The 18,633-nt window shown below is 44.0% G+C and overlaps 1 protein-coding gene across 3 annotated transcripts; it reads right to left on the bottom strand.

The window, feature by feature from the left end:
* Nucleotides 1-95: 95 nt before the first annotated feature.
* Nucleotides 96-16,905, bottom strand: LOC110088860 (C-signal). Of its 3 annotated transcripts, none has more exons than XM_020811458.3 (6): nucleotides 16,644-16,902; nucleotides 15,403-15,454; nucleotides 12,582-12,769; nucleotides 5,669-5,827; nucleotides 4,122-4,232; nucleotides 96-335 (listed from the first exon to the last, which is right to left on the bottom strand). In XM_020811458.3, the coding sequence occupies exons 1-6, from the start codon at nucleotides 16,854-16,856 to the stop codon at nucleotides 222-224; spliced, it is 837 nt and encodes a 278-aa protein (XP_020667117.2). In that variant the 5' UTR covers nucleotides 16,857-16,902; the 3' UTR covers nucleotides 96-221. The 3 variants fall into 3 exon arrangements, with proteins under 3 accessions (XP_020667117.2, XP_078236503.1, XP_078236504.1); XM_078380377.1 differs by lacking the exon at nucleotides 4,122-4,232 and adding an exon at nucleotides 3,932-4,084 and having other exon boundaries at nucleotides 151-335; nucleotides 16,644-16,905; XM_078380378.1 differs by lacking the exon at nucleotides 4,122-4,232 and adding an exon at nucleotides 3,991-4,084 and having other exon boundaries at nucleotides 151-335; nucleotides 16,644-16,905.
* Nucleotides 16,906-18,633: the final 1,728 nt, after the last annotated feature.

Genomic DNA, 18,633 nt, shown 5'->3' with positions numbered 1-18,633 from the left:
CCAAATTACCAGAATGAAAATTGTCATGGTGCCCCAGATAGATTTTGTGAGTGCCGCTATGTGCTACCATTGGGTTATAAAGGAGAACTGACGTATCCCAATTATGAGAGGTTTATTAATAGCATGAGAAACTGCCACACTGAAGTAATTTGGGTGTTGGAGCAGTGCTGCCATTTTGGTCTGCCAGCATTCGTTAAAGACCCCTTAAATACATCACATCTTCACCAAGGCAGCTTTTCACCCTTCCAGTTTACAAGAATGCCACTGTGCCTATCGTCAAGTTTGGAAAGCACACTGAGGATCCCTCGCACACTGTCATCTACCGTCAGATCAGCCTGCAAAAAAGACAAACAGGAGAAAAAAAGTAGCAGCATGTTTTCAGGAGAGCAGAGTTTACAATGGCTTTTTAATTTCATCTACCACTCCCTGCATAAAATGATAATTTCATTCACCAAAGGACAATTTATTCTGCAAACTCAGTCATTAGCATAAAAACCCTTAAGCCAAACTCAATAACCTTAGTTTTCAACAGAGTGATCACAGGAAAGATAATTCAGTGGAGGAAGAGGGTTCATGATTGCGGCTGTTTATAAATAGATAGTGTGACAACAGGCTGGGTTAAACCTAAAAAGCTGACTTTTGCATTTCCCCCAGTCCCTAATGCTACCTACATGGAATATAACTCTCAATAAGGGTGTGTCCACATGGAAGACTGTCATGAGTTGACACAAACTTCTCTATACTATACCGAAGCACTTAAATCATTGTCATCATTCACACAAAAAATATTTCATTATCCTGGGAAGCTGTATTTCAAGTGCATCACACAGCTCCTCTTTCTCATTACTGCTATGCTTTAAACTTGCCCCTTTCATCAGGATTCAAATTCCTTCTTATTTTTAATGTTTAGCAAATTTTACTTCTTTTGTCTCATTATACATTATACTTTTCTCTCAAGGGGGGGGGCTCTGTGTAGCTCACTATGTTAAACCAAGTAAAATTAAAAACACATTTAAAAAGCAGTTAAAGTATAATAATAATAAAATACATTGTTATTAAAAAGACTTAAAACTCAGCTAAAAACCTCCCAGGGACTCAGATATGCTTATTAAAAGCCTGTCTGAAGAGGTGGGTCTTCAACTGTCAGCAGAAGCATAAAAGGCAGGGGACTAACCTTAGCTCTCAAGGGAGAGAACTCCACAACCTTGGAGCAACCACTGAGAAGGCCCTCTCTTCCATCCCCATCAAACCTGCCTGTCATGGCAGGAAGACCAAGAGGAGGGACTCCTCTGAAAGGGTCATGTGGGCAGACACAGTCCTTCATTTAGTCTAAATTATATAGTGCTTCATAGGTAACAAACTCACAGTTTAAATTCGGCCTTGGAAACTGACTGGTAGCCAGTGCAGTTGTTGCAGAAGAGGCTAGAACAAATGTAATGGAGCTGAACAGACAAGATACAGTAAACACTTGTTTTGTCAACAGCACTGCAGCATACGCTAGGAGAAATATGTATTTAAAAATACAATATTCAAATTAAACTGCAGTCATAGTCATTACCTATGCAAAAACGAGACAGGCAAAAGGAGCCAGGTTCATCCCATACTCTGCTCCGTTCTAAGCACCATCAATGACATAATCTGAACATGACTCCAAAGGATCATGTGAGTCAAAAAGCAAGACAAAATAATAGCAGTGGAAATGTTACAAACATACTCACAAGCTTTGCTGGCTGAATAAAATATACTTCAAATGCAGGCAAAAAGATCAGATCGACTCAGAATGAGCACTCCTGCCATGTTGTCCACACAGTAAGTATCAAAAGGAACAATGATGATGGTATTGAGAGTGTGATGAGTTGTGTTTTTATGTGTTACGAGAATGGGATATGTAGTCCTAAGATGAAAATTTTACATGCTGTTTCAGAGAAGCTTCGTTCTCTGGTTATCTAGTTGCTAAGGTGAGCCAGAGAGTTACATTCCTGGTAGTCATAATAATTCTGCTACAAAACATGATAACAACTCAAGCTCCCATGAGAAAGTTAGGCGGGACAACAAGACCCAGGAGGGGGTGTTCCTTATGAGGCATCCTGGGAAGAAGGAGGAAGTTCGTAGAAGTTGAAAAAGATGGAGTTTGACTGAGAAAGGGACAGACATGTGCTTTTTCCCAAAATGGATTATAACTTTTGAATGGAGTCTTTTTGCCAACATGGACTAATGGATTACAACTGGATTTTACCTTACCTGTTGGACTATGGACGGTGAAGTCTCAGGATACGTAAGAATGACTACGCTTATGCATATCCAAGTTTAGAATGCGTTTCTTGTTTTATTTTTATAGCTGGAGTGGTGGGAGTGATTTGTTAGCCTTGATATGAAAATGTTTCTAACTGAAATGCTTTACTATAATCTGAATTCTTTTCTGAACCATATGTCTTAATAAAGCAGTAATGTTTTGGAATTGCATGCATTGGTTTCTTGAACAGACTAACCTATCTAATTGGCCATGTGTATTTGCTACCCTATAGAGCCCAGATTTGCCTGAGTGTAAACTCATGGATTGTCTATGTTTCTTGTTTTTACTTAACAAAGGGGATGGACTTGAGGAAGGAAAATTAGTGCAGGGCCTGGCTGAGATCTAGGGCTCGTCTTAGCTCATAAGGACTGACTAATTTTCTGGAATCTCTCCTTCTCTGGCTTCCCCTTAATCTCCTTGGAGATGGGGGATTGCTTACAGAGAGAGCCCGCAAAAGCAGCAGATCTGAACTCAAAGAATCCTCCCAGATAGCATGGAGGGGCCATGCAGGCAAGGGATTATAAACATTCTAGTTACAAAAGGTTTTTTTAAAATATGTCTGAGCAGATACCAGCATGGGGTGTCTAACCATCTGTACTATTTTTGTTATTAATAATTGGGTGCTTCCCATGCAAACAAAACAAAAAATAGGCTTGACATCAATCCCAGGCAAAATTCTGGAACAGATCGTAAAGCGGTCATTGTGCAAGCACCTAGAAAACAAGGCAGTAATAACTAGAAGTCAACGCGGATTTGTTAAGAACAAATCCTGCCGAACTAATTTGATCTCATTTTTGATCAGGTCATCTCCCTGATAGACAGAGGGACATAGTATATCTTGACTTCAGTAAAGCTTTTGACCAAGTGCCCCATGATATCTTGATTAGCAAGCTAACTAGGTGTGGGCTGGATAGATCAAGTGTCAGGTGGATACACAATTGCCTACAGAATCATACTCAGAGGGGGATGATTAATGGGTCGTTCTCTAACTGTGAGGAGGTAACAAGTGGGGTACCCCAAGGCTCAGTCCTGGGCCTGGTGTTCTTCAATATTTTTATTAATTACTTGGATGAGGGAGTGCAGGGAATCCTTGTCATATCTGCAGATGATACAAAACTGGGTGGAAGAGCTAATACCCAAGAAGATCACAAGCTAAATATGAGCCAACAGTGTGATGTGGCTACAAAAAAGGCCAATGCTCTTTTAGGCTGCATTAATAGAAGTATAGTTTCCAAATCCTGCGAGGTACTAGTCCCCCTCTATTTAGCACTGGTTAGGCCTCACCTTGAGTATTGTGTCCAATTCTGGAGACCACATTTCAAGAAGGATGCTAACAAACTGGAACAAGTTCAGAGGAGGGCGACAAGGATGATCAGGGGCTTGAAACCAAGCCTTAGGAGGAAAGGTTGAAAGAATTGGGCATGTTTAGCCTTGAGAAAAGAAGACTGAGGGGTGACATGACAGCACTTTTCAAATATCTGAAAGGCTGTCATACAGAGAAGGGGCAAGATCTGTTCTCAATCATCCCAGAGTGCAGGACACCCAACAATGGGCTCAAGTTAAAGGAAGCTAGATTTTGGTTAAATATCAGGAAAAACATCCTAACTGTTAGAGCAGTATGACAGTGGAACCAGTTACCTTGGGAGTTGGTGATGCTCCAACACTGGAGGCATTTCAAGAAAAACTTGGATAATCACCTGGCAGATATGCTTTGATTGTATTCCTGCACTGAGCAGGGAGCTGGACTTTCATGGCCTTGTAGGCCCCTTCCAACTTCACTTTTCTATGATTCTATAAAAAACCACAACATCTTCCCCTTAGTACTCACAGCTTGGGTGCCCATGTCTGTCTTGACCCACCCAGGATGAACTGCACTGCACAAAATCCCATCCTCCTTGTAACTCAGAGACTGGCATTTTGTCAGCATGTTAAGGGCAGCCTGTGAAGAAGAGGGGAGAAGTGGGGGGGTGGAGAGAGAAAATGATTGTGAGACCACAGAGAAAAACACTGCCTCTGTTCTCAAAAATCAACCATAAGACTGGAAATCGGGTCCCTGTCATAAATTACACAGGGAAAAATCAAAATTTGCCATGAAGAGTATCTTCTATGGGAATTTACAGCAAAGCTGGCCTAAACAAACTGTTTCCTGCCCTAGAAGAGTCAGACTGTCAAGTTATTTGGGCACATAGGTCAGAACCCTTTTGCTCCTGTCCCTCCCCACCTCCATCCATTCTGGTAGTAAAAACAAAAACACACACTAATTTAGTAAAAAAAATCAGTTTCCTACCCCTTTTAATGTTCTTTTAATATGCCCAAGCCCTGCCATCTTAGGCTGTGGTCACACCAGCAAAATGTCCCCCTATGATTACACAAGTTTTAATTGCATTTCTGTTGTACTTTGAGGCCATGTGGTATCCATTTCAGGATGTGTGTCCCAATCAGTTTTTGGATCACTGAGTCATTTCCTTCCAATTCACTAAGTGCCTAGAGCTTCTTGTTGAGATGGCTTGACAGAAATTAATGGACACATCAACACAAATGCCATGGAATTTTTTTTAAAAAAATTAAAAACATTTTAAAAGGACATGCAGTGACAGTTCAAAAAAGTTACAATAAGATCATTCACATATGCAGCAATGCAACATTATTTTTAAAAGATTAAAAAAAAGTAGAAGTCTCTGGCCAAGCGAGAAACGATATATAGATAGCACACTTGCTGGGTAAATGATTTGCCAATGGCCATATATCACGTGACCGCAAATTTAAATTGTGAAATCAAAGGGAGAGAACTGGAAAACATTTTGTTGGTGGGGTCACAGCCTGAGGGAGCTGCCCCTGATGGGGCCAGTCTTGAACTGCATCCAGTTACAGGCTTCTGATATGAGTCTGTCCACACTGGCATATAATTATATGGTTCCCTGAAAACACTGTTTGGAGCTCGGGGAAAAACCTTTATCTGCCTGTGTTTTTACTTAAAATGATCCATTAAGAGCTGGCCTATATCTTCCTGGCACAGAGCTAGGGCACACAACCTTTTTTGGGGATGATTCACTGAGATGCAAAACAATTCTGGTAAAACAGATTGCACTTGTAAGGACCTTTTAAATACCAGCGGAATCACACCAAATTTCACAGTGTAGACAGACGGATTCTTGAGTTTTCGCACAGTTTACAAAAGGAAAGCATGCCCCATCTGCTCACTTACAAGTACTGTAGCATAGAAAGACATAAGACATAAGACATAAGAAATTTATTTGTCATTGCACTCACAAGTGGGTGCAACGAAATGAGGTGCTCTTCCCCAAGGTAAAACTGGACAACACCACTAGGCTGGAAGCTACAGTACCTCATTTCTGCATAAGAGATCGCACCTACCTTGCTACATCGGTAGGGAACTGCAGGCTTAATGTAAGTATGTGAGACTAATTCAACTGAGCCCATGGAAGAGGAGATATTAATAATGGCCGCCCTGCTGCAGCTGAGCCCCTTCTGTGAACCTCCTTTGGCTGCCATCTTTAACAAAGGCAGGAAAGCCTGAGATGGAGAAAAAACACGAGGTGAATAACATGGGAAGGAGCAGACTCACCTGAAATCAATCTGCTTCCATCCAATGCATTCAGTACACTTCATTGTGTAAAGTATGGTTTCCAATTATATTCTTCATTTACCTCAGAGTTCAAAGTTTTAGAATCCCTTTTGCCACTTTAATTTATTATCCCAGTCCATGTAACATAGGTAAATAAGCCTTCATTAGGGACTTTTTTTTAAAAAAATTCTGAACAGAAAATACAGTAGGACTCCCATATCCATGGTATCAATATCTGCAGTTTCACTTATCTGCAGCCTGAAAATATTAAAAATATGAAAGGAAAAAAAATGAGAAAAAAGCATTTTCATGGCTACTCGAGGGAGTCAGAGACTATGCTGTGTATTCTTTGTTGTCCCTCTAGTGGCCATTTTGTGTAACTACAACATGAAAAAAAATTCTGTTTTTTTCCTTTTACAGTGTTACATATAGTGTTTATTTATTTATTTATTTATTTTATTTCTATCCCGCCTATCTGATCATATTAGACCACTCTAGGCGGCTTACAGTAAAAACAACAATGTAATTTTAAAACTTTACAGCAGAAACTTAAATAAAAAATAATAATAATAAAGAACAGAATAAGAAAAAAGATTGTCAAGGGTTTTCTGTTGGGAAGGCCCGCCTATACATCAATGTTTTTAGTTGTTTCTTAAAAATGCCCAGCGAGGGAGCCGCGCGAATCTCAGGGGGCAAGTTGTTCCAAAGGCGAGGAGCCACCGCCGAGAAGGCCCGGATTCTGGTCTTTTCCTTTCGGGCCTCTCTCGGCGTTAGGCTCCTCAGCCTTATCTCCTGGCTCGCGCGAGTGACACGGGTAGATCTAGATGGGAGAAGGTGTTCCGCCAAGTATCGAGGTCCTAAACCGTTTAGGGCTTTGTAAGTAAGCGTTAACACTTTGAAATCAATGCGGAATCGGATTGGCAGCCAATGCAATGCGGCCAGAGTGGGGGAGATATGTTGGTATCTTCTCAGCCCACTGAGTAGTCTGGCCGCCGCATTCTGCACCACCTGTAGTTTCCGCAGCAATCTCAAAGGTAGCCCCACGTAGAGCGCATTACAGTGGTCTAATCTCGAGACTACAAGCGCATGCACCAGAGTGGTGAGAGACCCCACATCAAGGTAGGGCCGCAGCTGGGCTATCCGCCTGAGATGGAAAAAAGCGGAACGGACCACGGACGCCACCTGGGTCTCCATGGTGAGCGCCGGGTCAAGATGGACACCCAAGCTACGGACCCCATCCCTGGCGGGCAGGGTCACCCCCCAAAAATGAGGGAGTTTCCCATGTCCCCAGGTGTGGGGGCACCCACCCTCAGTACCTCTGTCTTGTCCGGGTTCAGCCTCAGCCCGTTCTCCTGCATCCATTCCTGTACAGCCTCCAGGCAACGCTGAAGGGACAGAACGGCATCTCCTGCAGTTGGAAAAAAGGAGATGTAGAGCTGTGTGTCATCCGCATATTGATGGCACTGCGCTCCACACCTCCTGATGACCCCTCCCAGCGGCCTCATGTAGATATTAAACAGCATTGGGGAGATGATCGACCCCTGTGGGACCCCACAATTAAGGCACCACGGGGCCGAAACATTCTCCCCAAGCTGTACTCTCTGGGGACGGTCCTCCAAGAAGGAACGGAGCCAAGCAAAGGCCCGGCCACCTATCCCCAACTCGGCGAGCCTCCCCAGGAGGATACCATGGTCAATGGTATCAAAGGCCGCTGAGATATCGAGGAGTACCAACAGAGACACTTTGCCCCTGTCGGCCTCCCTCAATAAGTCATCACACAGGGTGACCAATGCCGTTTCTGTCCCATGACGCGGCCTGAAGCCCGACTGGAATGGATCCTGGGCATCTGTTTCATCCAGGAACGCCTGGAGCTGATCGGCCACCACCCTCTCGACTACCTTGCTTAAGAAAGAAACATTGGCGACGGGCCTATAGTTGCCAATTTCGTCCGCCGCCAAACTGGGTTTCTTTCTTATGGGCCTAATGAGTGTTTCCTTGAGGGCAGAGGGAAATCTACCCTCAAGGAAAGACCCATTAATTATTACAGTAGCCCATTCCGTTGTTGAGGGCCTGGCTGCCTTGATTAGCCAGGCCGGGCAGGGGTCCAAAGAGGAGGTGGTGGCACGACAGCGATCAAGCGTCCTGGCCACAGTGTCGGGCGATACGGGCTGAAAAGAGTCAAAAGACACCGGGCAAGACGGAGCGCTGGACATCCCAACTTGACTCACTGTATTCAAAAAAGGAGCGAGATCCCGGCGGATGGCCTCCACTTTGGATTTTAAAAATGCTGCAAATTGGTCCGGGGTAAGACTAGGGGGAGGCCTATCTCCCGGGCCAACTCCGGATAGGTCACGTACTATACGGAATAGTTCCGCCTGCTGGTTGGATGCCTCACTTATCCGGTTAGCGAGGTAAGTTCTACTGGCAGCCTTTACCTTAGACTGGTAAAGGTTAGTTGCGACCTTAACAGCTATACGATTGAAAACCGTCGGGTCCTTTCTCCGTTTGCGCTCCAGCCGTCTCCTGACCCGCTTCGACACCCGAAGATCCTGGTTAAACCAGGGCGCCGGGCGATCTCTGCGGCGGAGAGGGCGTTTAGGTGCGATCGTGTCAATGGCACTAGTCGCGGCGGTGAGCCAGCCGTCAACCAGGGCCTCGACAGGAGCGCCAGCCAGGTCAGCCGTAACCTCTCTCATGGCATCCTGGAATCCAATCGGATCCAGTAGCCTTCGAGGGCGGACCATGACAATAGATCCCTGCTCCCTGCGAGGGGGGAGGGCCATCTTGAGGAAGCATTTTATTAGGTGGTGATCCGACCATGACAAGGGGACCGACTCAAGGTCAGTCACCATCGGTCCACTCTCACTCCCATTGGTGGAAAAAACCAAATCTAATGTATGGCCGCCCACGTGCGTAGGGCCGTTGACATGTTGGGACATGTTCAAGAAGGCCATGGTCTCCAAGAACTCAAGAGCTGGTCCAGCGGGCTCTGCCCCCGCATGCACATTGAAGTCCCCCAAGACCAATAATCTCGGGGAGCCCAGCAGTGCCGCGGAGACAAAGTCCACCAGCTCCGGTAGGGAAGTGGCTGGGTCGCGGGGAGCACGGTAACCCAGCAAGATCCCAATACCGTCCCTGGCCCCGATCCACACGTGGAGAGCCTCAAGACCTGGTTTTACCACCGAGGAGCGCCTAATTACTTCCAGGTTGGATTTATAAACGATGGCAACTCCCCCCCCGACCCTCTAGTCTGCCCTGGTGTTGGACAGCATAACCGGGCGGGCAGATGAGAGCTAGAGGGGGACCCCCCTCTCCGCCAATCCATGTTTTGGTTATGCAGGCCAGGTCTGCATCTTCCTCCAGAATAAGATCATAAATTAGCTGGGTTTTGTTAGATACAGACCTGGCGTTCAACAACACCAGGCGTAGAGTAGAGGGTTGGCTGGTCTGACTACCTCGGCACTGGAGGTTGGTCTCCATCTCAGAACAAGGAACAGCCTTTAAACATCTGTCCCTTGTTCTTCTAACACGAGCAGGGAAGGAGCCAACACCATATCGCCCTCTACCCATGATGACAGAGATGTTTTGTGGCCCCCCGCTGGGAAGGCGGGCCCTCCAATCCATGACGAGAAGGAAAAATAGAAAGAAGAATAAAAAAAGAACTAATAACTTAATATAATTAAAGAGAAAAAAGAATTATACAATACAACAATAAACTCAATACATCAATGAAACATGTAAACAACAGTATCAAACTTAATAATAATTAAGATAAGTAATCAAAAATAATAAACAATAAAGACAAAAATAATAATAACAAAACAAAACAAAATAATAAAAATATTAATCACAAACTAAATAATTAACCCCCACAAATAATAATTGGGAAAAACATTAATAACAATGAAACAATTACAATAGGCATCAATTATAATTATATCCAAATTAGAGAAATTCAATAAAATTCAAATTATACAGTTTAAATAAATAATATTGAAATTTAAAATATGCATTTACTTCAAATGGATTAAACAAAAGATAGAATGGGGCAAGCTAATAACCATAAACGAAGTAAAACAAAATAAGACAAAAAGCAACAAAATTAATATAGTGAAAAAGCAGAGAAAAGAAACCCAAGCTTCTCCCCCCATATAATTAGTCCTGTCTTGCAGCACCCTAACAGCAGGTCTTATTTTCCTCAGAGTGGTTGTTGGGTATGAGTTCAAATTCATGGGGGCAACAACCCCCACCCAGACAGTCAGAGGTAGAGCTTGATATAGCATTGCAAGGAGGGAGAACAGGAAGAGAGCCACTGAAGACATGATACCTGTGCTGGCTCTCTCGGCATTATAGGGTCAAAAGGGAATTCCCCATTCAACCTTTCAGGGTTTGCTGCTGTAAACTGGGCTTCTCTGGCCATAAATAATAGGAAAGAGTCACAGTTCCATCTGGCTCTCCAAGAGGCCCTGAGAGAGAACACAGCCAGCGGTATTAGATTTCACAGGCTTCAGTTAGTCTCTCAGTCTCTCAGATTCCTAAGCACAGGCTCAGCCAACTCCTTCCAACGGCGTCCACGGCCTACAGGGCTCTAGCTCTCGAACCGGCAGGCTCTTCTGGACCCTTCCCAAGGCCCCCAGCGCCAGGCCCACCAAGCACGATGGCCTTCCAAGGGCTTAAGCTCTTCCAGCCCCCTCAGAACGTGTTGACTATCATCTGCGATTTTCAACATCTGTGAGGGTGCTTGAAACCAATCCTCCATGGATACAGGGGCCCTACTGTATCACAGTTCTCCATTCTGGGAGTACTTAAGATACAATGTGATGCACATGCAGGAAAGGCCTGAAGCTCAGAAAGCATGCTCCCAGCTAGCATCAGGTAAAAACAGGAAGCTTCGGCAGAGCCAGGCTTAAAAACCTTCCACGTTCTCCCAGATGCGTCGTGTTTATTTGTTTGTAACTTAGACAGAACTTTCAGAATGGGAAATCATGGCATTTGGAGCCCAGAAAATTCTATCCTTATTTTTCATAGCTGCACAGAGGCATTAGACATACTGTACTTTAGTTTGCCACCAGGCACAGAGGTGTGAGTCACTGATGTCGAGTTTGCCCCCAGCAGGCACTGTCATTGAGGTAAGTTGGCAGGCATGTGAGCGGACAGGCAGAGAGATGGTGTGTTGAGCCTCGGGGACTTAGGCGGGCAGGTGTGCAGGCACAGAGACTGTCACTGGAACCCTACCTCTTTGGGCTTTCTCTCGACACTGGTGGGAGGGGTTGAAAGGAGGTCCATGGCCACAGTGGGCAGCTCTGGCCATATCACCACTTTCTGGGAGCTGAAATGGAGTGGGTCTGGTTCGGAGGGCTCCGCATAGTACTCCTACACCATTGTCTCTGCCGGGTCCTCCTCCGCCACCTGTCTGTCTTCCGAAGCAACCACCCAGACCATCACAGAGTTCCAATAATAGGGGTTGGGGCCCTCACCAGCAGAAGTCCCTGCCTGTGGTTCCTACAAACCACCCTCACCTGTCTCCGATTCCGGCCCTGGCATCCCCGGGTCCCCATGCATGCGTCATGTGCCCAATGTTCTGCAGACCTCAGCAGAGAGCTCCATTCTCCACTCCTCAAGCCAAGCCCCCCTTGATTTGAGGATCACACAGGCAAGCCAGGTGGTAAGCTTTATCCCTGCGGGCAGGATGGAGTCACTTCCACATATCTGCCTGTGACCTCTTCACCAAGACGCCGGTCTATGGAAGGAGGGAGGATCCCGGTGCCAGAGCAGACTCCAGGGACCAATCGAGGGCATGAATCAGGGGAATGACCTGCCCCAAGCTTTCCATGTAACCACAAAGTATATCAATGGTTTCTTGGAAGGGCTTGAACACCTCTACCATCTGGGAGAGGATCAGCCAATCTGTGGCACTGATGCCCACCTCCCTTTCCCTAGGCAGAATGGGCATGGAGGACATGATGTTCTCCAAAAAGGCCTTCTGCTCCACCAGGCTGGACACCACAGTGTAGGTGGAGTTCCACCTGGTTGACGGGTCTGGCAGGAGAACATGTGTCTCCTGCCCCAACTCCTACTGCCTCGCATGCAGCCAGAAGGCAGCTTTCAGTGGCCCACCAGTTGGCAGCATTGCTCCAGGAGTGCCCACGTGCCCCAAGTGCCTTCTTCCCACTCAGGCTTGACATAGCTGCCCAGGCCAATGGCATCACACACTATCAAGTCTAATTTGTGCGCCATGCACACAATGCCCTCAATGCCCACTGCATTCAATGCTGCCAATAAGTTGCAAGTGACAAAAGAGATCTGAGGTCTGGAACCGAGACCTCACAAGACATTGCAAATAACAAGTTATTGTGATTCCTTTCCCCCCAATACTAAAGCAAAACCAAGTTACACTGCAATTGTAACAGCACAAGCAATAACTTAACTGTTTTGTGGTATATGTTAAAGCTATAATTGTTCAATAAATAAAGCTATAGCAGAAGCTTTAAAATTTAGCTTTAAAATTATGGGCACTATTTAGATGTGTTTTCTACCATGGGTTATCCCAATATCATATTTGTTGAAAATAACTATTGAAACTCTTTGTTTTATAATGAAAAGATAATTATTTTTGCAAGCTAAACAGTAACTAGTTGCTTATGGGGGAAGGCCAGAATTATCTTATTTTTTAAAAAAGTATCAAATATTGCCAAACCATACCTGGCTTACTAACAGTGGCCCAATCACATTGGTCTTGTACTCATTTAGCATGTCTTCAGGATGTGCAGCTTCCAGTGATAAATCGGTAAAAATGGCAGCATTGTTTATCAATACATTAAGCCCAGTGCCTTTCAAATGGCCCTCAACGTAAGTGGCTGCTTCCTTAATGGTAGTGGGATCTGTAACATCTATGAAACAGGAAAAGATGAGATGGTCAGGAAGGGAAAGAATCAGAAAGAGAAAGTAGATACTCCTTCTAAACTGGCCTATAAAGTGTTGGATATATTGAAACCAATATGATGCCTTTAAGAGGTTTTGACTTTTCTGGACTGGGTTTGCTATCAAACAACTCTATAGCAACTGGTAGTTCTTTCTCTACCTCAGATTCCTTTTCCTGCCTTTTTTCGAGTCAGGGTGAAGCCAGAGTTAGCAACGGAATCTGTTAGAAGTGGCCAGTTAGAGCTAAATGTTCGGTCATCTATGTTAACAGTCAGTCAATCAGTAATGAAGCTAGTTAACCAGTTACGCTCAAGTGATGTAACAAGTTAATATTTTTACACAAGATCGTTTGTTTTAACATATGAAGAACTGTAATTAAACGGAAACATTTTATTCTTTCTCATTACCAAAGTCTCTGAGTGAATTACTGAGGCAATAAGTACCAGTTGAGGTAGACTAACAAACAAGGGGTGGACTACTGAGGGAGACTTGTAGCTCAGTCTGCTTTATACTGAACCATTTTATTAGCTACATAATTAGGAGGAAGTTATATTTTAATTTTTAATTATGCTACACTCAGTTTCCTCACACACAAGATAAAATCTTCAGCTTCCACAAAATTAACTTAAATGACTGCATTTTTGTTGTGATTTGGTACTTCTTATAAGCAACCTTATTTCATTTCTATACTGCCCCACTAGTGCATGCACTGATTTACCCAGCTGAATAAGTTGTCAAATTACTTAATACATAAAATGCCTCAGCCCTTTTGATGATTCTACAGATTTCTAGTCCTAAAAATGTGTAAACCTGTCTTCCTGCTTGTCTCTTTCTGTGAAAGAGATATAGAGAAGTGAGAAAGTGGAGACTGAGCTGTCCCCTCAACAAAAGATACCCGTGCATGATGAAGTTGTGAGAGTGGAAGGGGTATTAGACAACAACAAACTGTTGAAGGAAGAGGAAGATACAAAAAGAGAGGAAAAGGAAAGAGAGGAAAAGATTGGGGTTTGTTTGGTAGAGGAGAGAGAGAGAGAGAGAGAGAGAGAGAGAGAGGGGAAGATATAAAAGATCAGTGGGAGAAGACAATTTAGAATACTGGGAACATCAAAGGGGAGACAGGATAAAGAAGTATGTTAAATATAATAGAATGAAAGGAATGTTGGATGGGGGCAGGGTTGTTGGAAGAAGGTGGTCTGGCCGGACTCCTCGTTCAACAGTCCACCTCCGGAAGGCGACTGGGCCAGACATCTCTCCTGTGGGACCATCTGTGCAGTGAGGAGTGCACCCCTGAGGAAACCCAACGATCGAGAACGGTTTGGACCAGCCCCTTCATAAATCGTGTTGATTCAAGGACCAATTTATTGACTCCTCATTACGGACAGTTGTCAGACATTAGTTTATTAGAACTGGTTGGGGTGATAGTTGATTCACCTAATGTTAAGTTCAATAAAACCGCTGATGTTCAAAAAGAGAATCCCTCATTATTTCCCGCCAAAAGAGAGGAACTGCTCCATATATATGACAAACCTGATCATTTGTAGGTTCTCTTGCAGCCTAAACGTCTTTTTCCTTCCAGTTGCACCCTTTCCTTCAAAAGCTCTCTCCACTGGTGTTCTCCAATCAATAATGTCAAAGAGGCTATGAAAAGGTTGCTGGTCTACGGTCATTTGCTAATTTCAGGTCTAAGCAAGCCATATTCCAATACTACAAATAACATGCTAAAAGCAATTCTCTTCCATTTTACAAAACTTCAAAACTGGAAATAATTGCCACTCCCCACACACATGACCAGAGAAGTGACTGATTACAAAGCTCAACACATTTTTTTCACTGACACCCAACTGAAGGTAGCTATCAGAACTTTATCAATCATTCATATGCACGTACATAAAAGGAGACTGCTTATAATCAAGAGCTATACGGAGGAAAAAGGAACTCTAAATACCAGTGCCTAATAATGGAAGAGAACACACAAACAGTATGATTAGGTTGGACACAAATACAGTAAATACCTCAGTCATTGAGGCCTTGCCTAGCACTGTTCAAGAGTGGCATGATCCAGCCGGCGGGCATTTTGTGCCACTTGAAAGTAACAAGTGCATTATTGTTCCACTATCCAGATACACTATTTCTATTGTTTTTTAATCTATCCCATAGGGCATCATTTACTGTTTAATGCTCCATTTTCTATGAATGTATTAACAGAGCTAAGTGGGGGAGATCCAGTTAAAAAGATGGGGGACAACGCCCCCAATATCATTTTGAGCACTGGTTAATATTCCGTTTCTGTTTAATACAGTCTCTTACCCATGGCATCTGCACTACCCAAACTCCTGAAGAATATCAAATATCATTATCAATTTTATGTGCATCATGATCTCCTTTACAGTTGGGATGAGAAATGAGTGGCTCTCCAGATACCCTTAGATGGCAACTTCCCTCATTCCTCGCCAACAGCTATGTAGGCTAAGACTGCTGGGAGTTGCAGTTCAACAATAAGCTCTCCTATTTTACTGCAAATCAAAAGCATAGGAAGAGAAGAGCTCTCAGGTCTACTGTTGAGCAACGTGAAGCATAACAAAGTGTGAGAAAGATATCATACCCAGTTTCACCATCGTAACATTTGGGTGGTTAGAAATCAATGTCCTCAACTCCTGAAAAATCAAAGACATGAATAAAAGCAGGAGAACAAAGAAATGACTACCATTTGAGACATAGTAGAAGCTCTCAAATATTAAGGAGCTTTTCATAAGCTACTCTTATTTATCACTATCATATTTATTTATTTCATTTATTCCATCTTTCTGCTGATGAAGAGATCTAAGGTGGCTTAAAATGATCTTTTAGAAGATTCTAAATTAAAATATTAACGTGCAATTAAACATATATTAGTAGAAGGTAACACGAAATAATTATGGAAATTTCAAAGAAAAAATGGAGCATCTCCCATTAAAACCTCCATTCACCAGAGCCCATTCCACTATCAAATGCTTACCCAAAGAGAAAGATCTTTGCCTTTCAACTTTTAAAAATAATATGAAATTATTATTACTGGATTACATGATCCAGTGGCAGCTAAGTACTTAAAAGTACTGTTCATAACAGTGGGAGAGAGCTAAGCATGCACTTAACTTCCTAATAGTTTCATTGTACTAAATTAAGATCTGAACCAACTGCTCCATGTATGATAAAAATCTAAGGAATTCAAGGGAGAAAAGACTACTCTAGCGTATAGGATCTTTACCGTGGAATCCTACTATTTTAACACATTTTTGTTTTATTTCCTAAGGCGCTCTGAGCAGTATGCTTTCTTCCCATACCCATTTTATCTTTACAACATGGGCTGGGCACAGTCCTGGTCAAAGTCCGTTGAATCAAATAAACCTATTGTACAGTGCAATTAATGTTGAAATGTAGTTTGGGAGATCCAGATTAAACTTAGGTATGAAACTCACTGGCTAACCTTTGAATGGTCAATATAGAGAGCAGGACTTGAGAGACCTGAGTTGAAAACCCCTGCTGTAACTCACTGTTGGCAATGGAAAAATCATTCCTTAAATGTCTCACTTACCTCAGAAACTCTACCAGTGTCCACATAAATCAAAGTCCCTGCTACATTTAGAGCGTATTATTACCTGGGGGTAAGCAACCCCCCCCCCCCCAATAATTCCTGGAATGGAATTCCTAGATTGGAACAGGCAGTAGGAGAAACACAAGACTGTCCCGAAGCATTTCTGCCCACCTCACCCCCACTCCTTCAGTTACACTACTAGGAACTGCTGCTGAGTACTATCAGTAAGTCCCTCGCTCGCACTCGTCCCCATAGGTGGTCCACGCACACACCTGCCCGCGCTGCCCGTCCGGCTGGCGGCTGCAGACGAAGAGGTGCTGGGGCGGGTCGGGGCTGCTCAAGAGCTGCCGAACCAGCTCCAAGCCGATCCCGCGGTTGGCTCCAGTTACCAGGACGCTACGCGCTCCCAGTCCCGCCATGAGCTCCTGACCTTGGGCAGCCCGACCGAGGAAGCAGCTGGCACGCGACGCTCCCTCTGAGCTCATTCGGCCCTTGAGGGCCGCCTCCGCCGCCTCCCTCTATTCCCGCCACGTTGCGCCCCCTACGGCGGCACGTGGGAACGGCGCCTTTCTAAGCGTCTGAAAAAGAATCCTGAGGGTGAGGTCTGAACAATTTCGCGAGGTGCCTGCTTTGCATTTTTCCTGAATGCTCCTTTTTCCCTCTCCTTTGGTCACTGGAATGATTTTCTTTTTTAAAAAAGGGAGGGCATTTTTTAAAAATAGCCTGAGCAAAGCTGCAAGATTATTTATACTATGGTATTCCTGATTACAACCTACAGATGTGAAAGTAGGACAATGAAGAAAGCACTCTCTGGGCGGTTTACAAGTTAATTATGCAGGCTACACATTGCCACCCCCCCCCCCCCCCCAGCGAGCTGGGTACTCATTTTATTGACCTGGGAAGGATAGAAGGTTGAGTCAACCTTCAGCCGGCTACCTGGGATTGAACCCCAGGTCGGGAGCACAGTTTTGGCTGCAGAACAGCGATTTAACCACTGCGCCACAGGGCTTCCTTACTATCAACAAAGTTACTCTTTTTGCCCTGTAAGGTCTTGGTTAACAAATTACGTTTCTGAAAAATATCTCTCAGATAAAATCTGTCTACAAGTTTTTCTCCATGCTCTTTATTTTATTTTATTTTTATTTTATTTATTTGATTTGTATCCCGCCCATCTGGTAGGTCATGTCCTTCAGACATGAAGGAAACTATGGTGTCCAAGAATGTAACAAAACACTGAAGGCAGTTTCCCTTGGAAAGCCACCTAACCTTTGTATGCAGCACCAGTGTCTGGAAGTCTTCATTATTTTCTTCACATACAGTGGGGTCTTGACTTGAGAACTTAATCCGTATTGGAAGGCGGTTCTCAAGTCAAAAAGTTCTCAGGTCAAATCTGCATTTCCCATAGGAATGCATTGAAAACCATTTGATCCGTATTTGCTCTTTTCCGTCCATAGAAACTAATGGGAAGCTGCTATTCTGCCTTCGACCACTAGAGGGGGATATTTTGTTTCTTTTTTTCTTAGGTCAAGAAAGGTTCAGGGAAGGCAGGGAAAATACAGTCCAGGCAGTACCAGGCAGTCTGAAGACTCCCAATCCACTCTCTAAACGCTGGGAGGAGTGAGGAAGCAGACAGGCACCCTTTTCACTGGCCAACAGTTAATTGAAAGTTCAAATTTTGCAATTTCCCTGCCTCCCACGTGGTTTTTTTTAGTTCTTAAATCTAAGTATGTAAGTCAAGTCAATATTTTCCTATGAGAGCGGTTCTTAAGTCAAAATGTTCTTAACTCGAGCCGTTTTTAAGTCAAGACCCCACTGTAGCTGCTGGAAAAGACAATCCTGAAGTGCATGGGATTTGACGAAATTCACGGCCTTTAGGACAACTTACAGTGAATATTGAGGCATCCTCCCAAGTCCTTCGATTCTAGGTGCTCCGTGTGAATGATGCAATGAATAGTAAAGACAGAAAGTATAACTCGTTTTAGATGGCCAATGAATCCTCTGTATCAACAAACCATTGAAGCAGCACCATCAGTTGCTCAAGCAATTATAAAGTGGTGCCTCGCTTGACGAGGATAATCCGTTCCAGCAAAATCGCTGTAGAACGAAATCCTTATCAAGCGAAATGAAAAAGCCCATTGAAATGCATTGAAAACCGGTTCAATGCGTTCCAATGGGTGAAATACCTCAACGTCCAGCGAAGATCCTCCATAGGGCAGCCATTTTCTGGTGCCTGTGTTGTGAAAAAGCCTTCCTAAACACAGC

The sequence above is a fragment of the Pogona vitticeps genome, chromosome 10 (assembly GCF_051106095.1).
Source record: "Pogona vitticeps strain Pit_001003342236 chromosome 10, PviZW2.1, whole genome shotgun sequence".
NCBI lineage: Eukaryota > Metazoa > Chordata > Lepidosauria > Squamata > Agamidae > Pogona > Pogona vitticeps.
The sequence above is the reverse complement of the archived record's forward strand: the minus strand, read 5'-3'. Positions and strand labels throughout refer to the sequence as shown.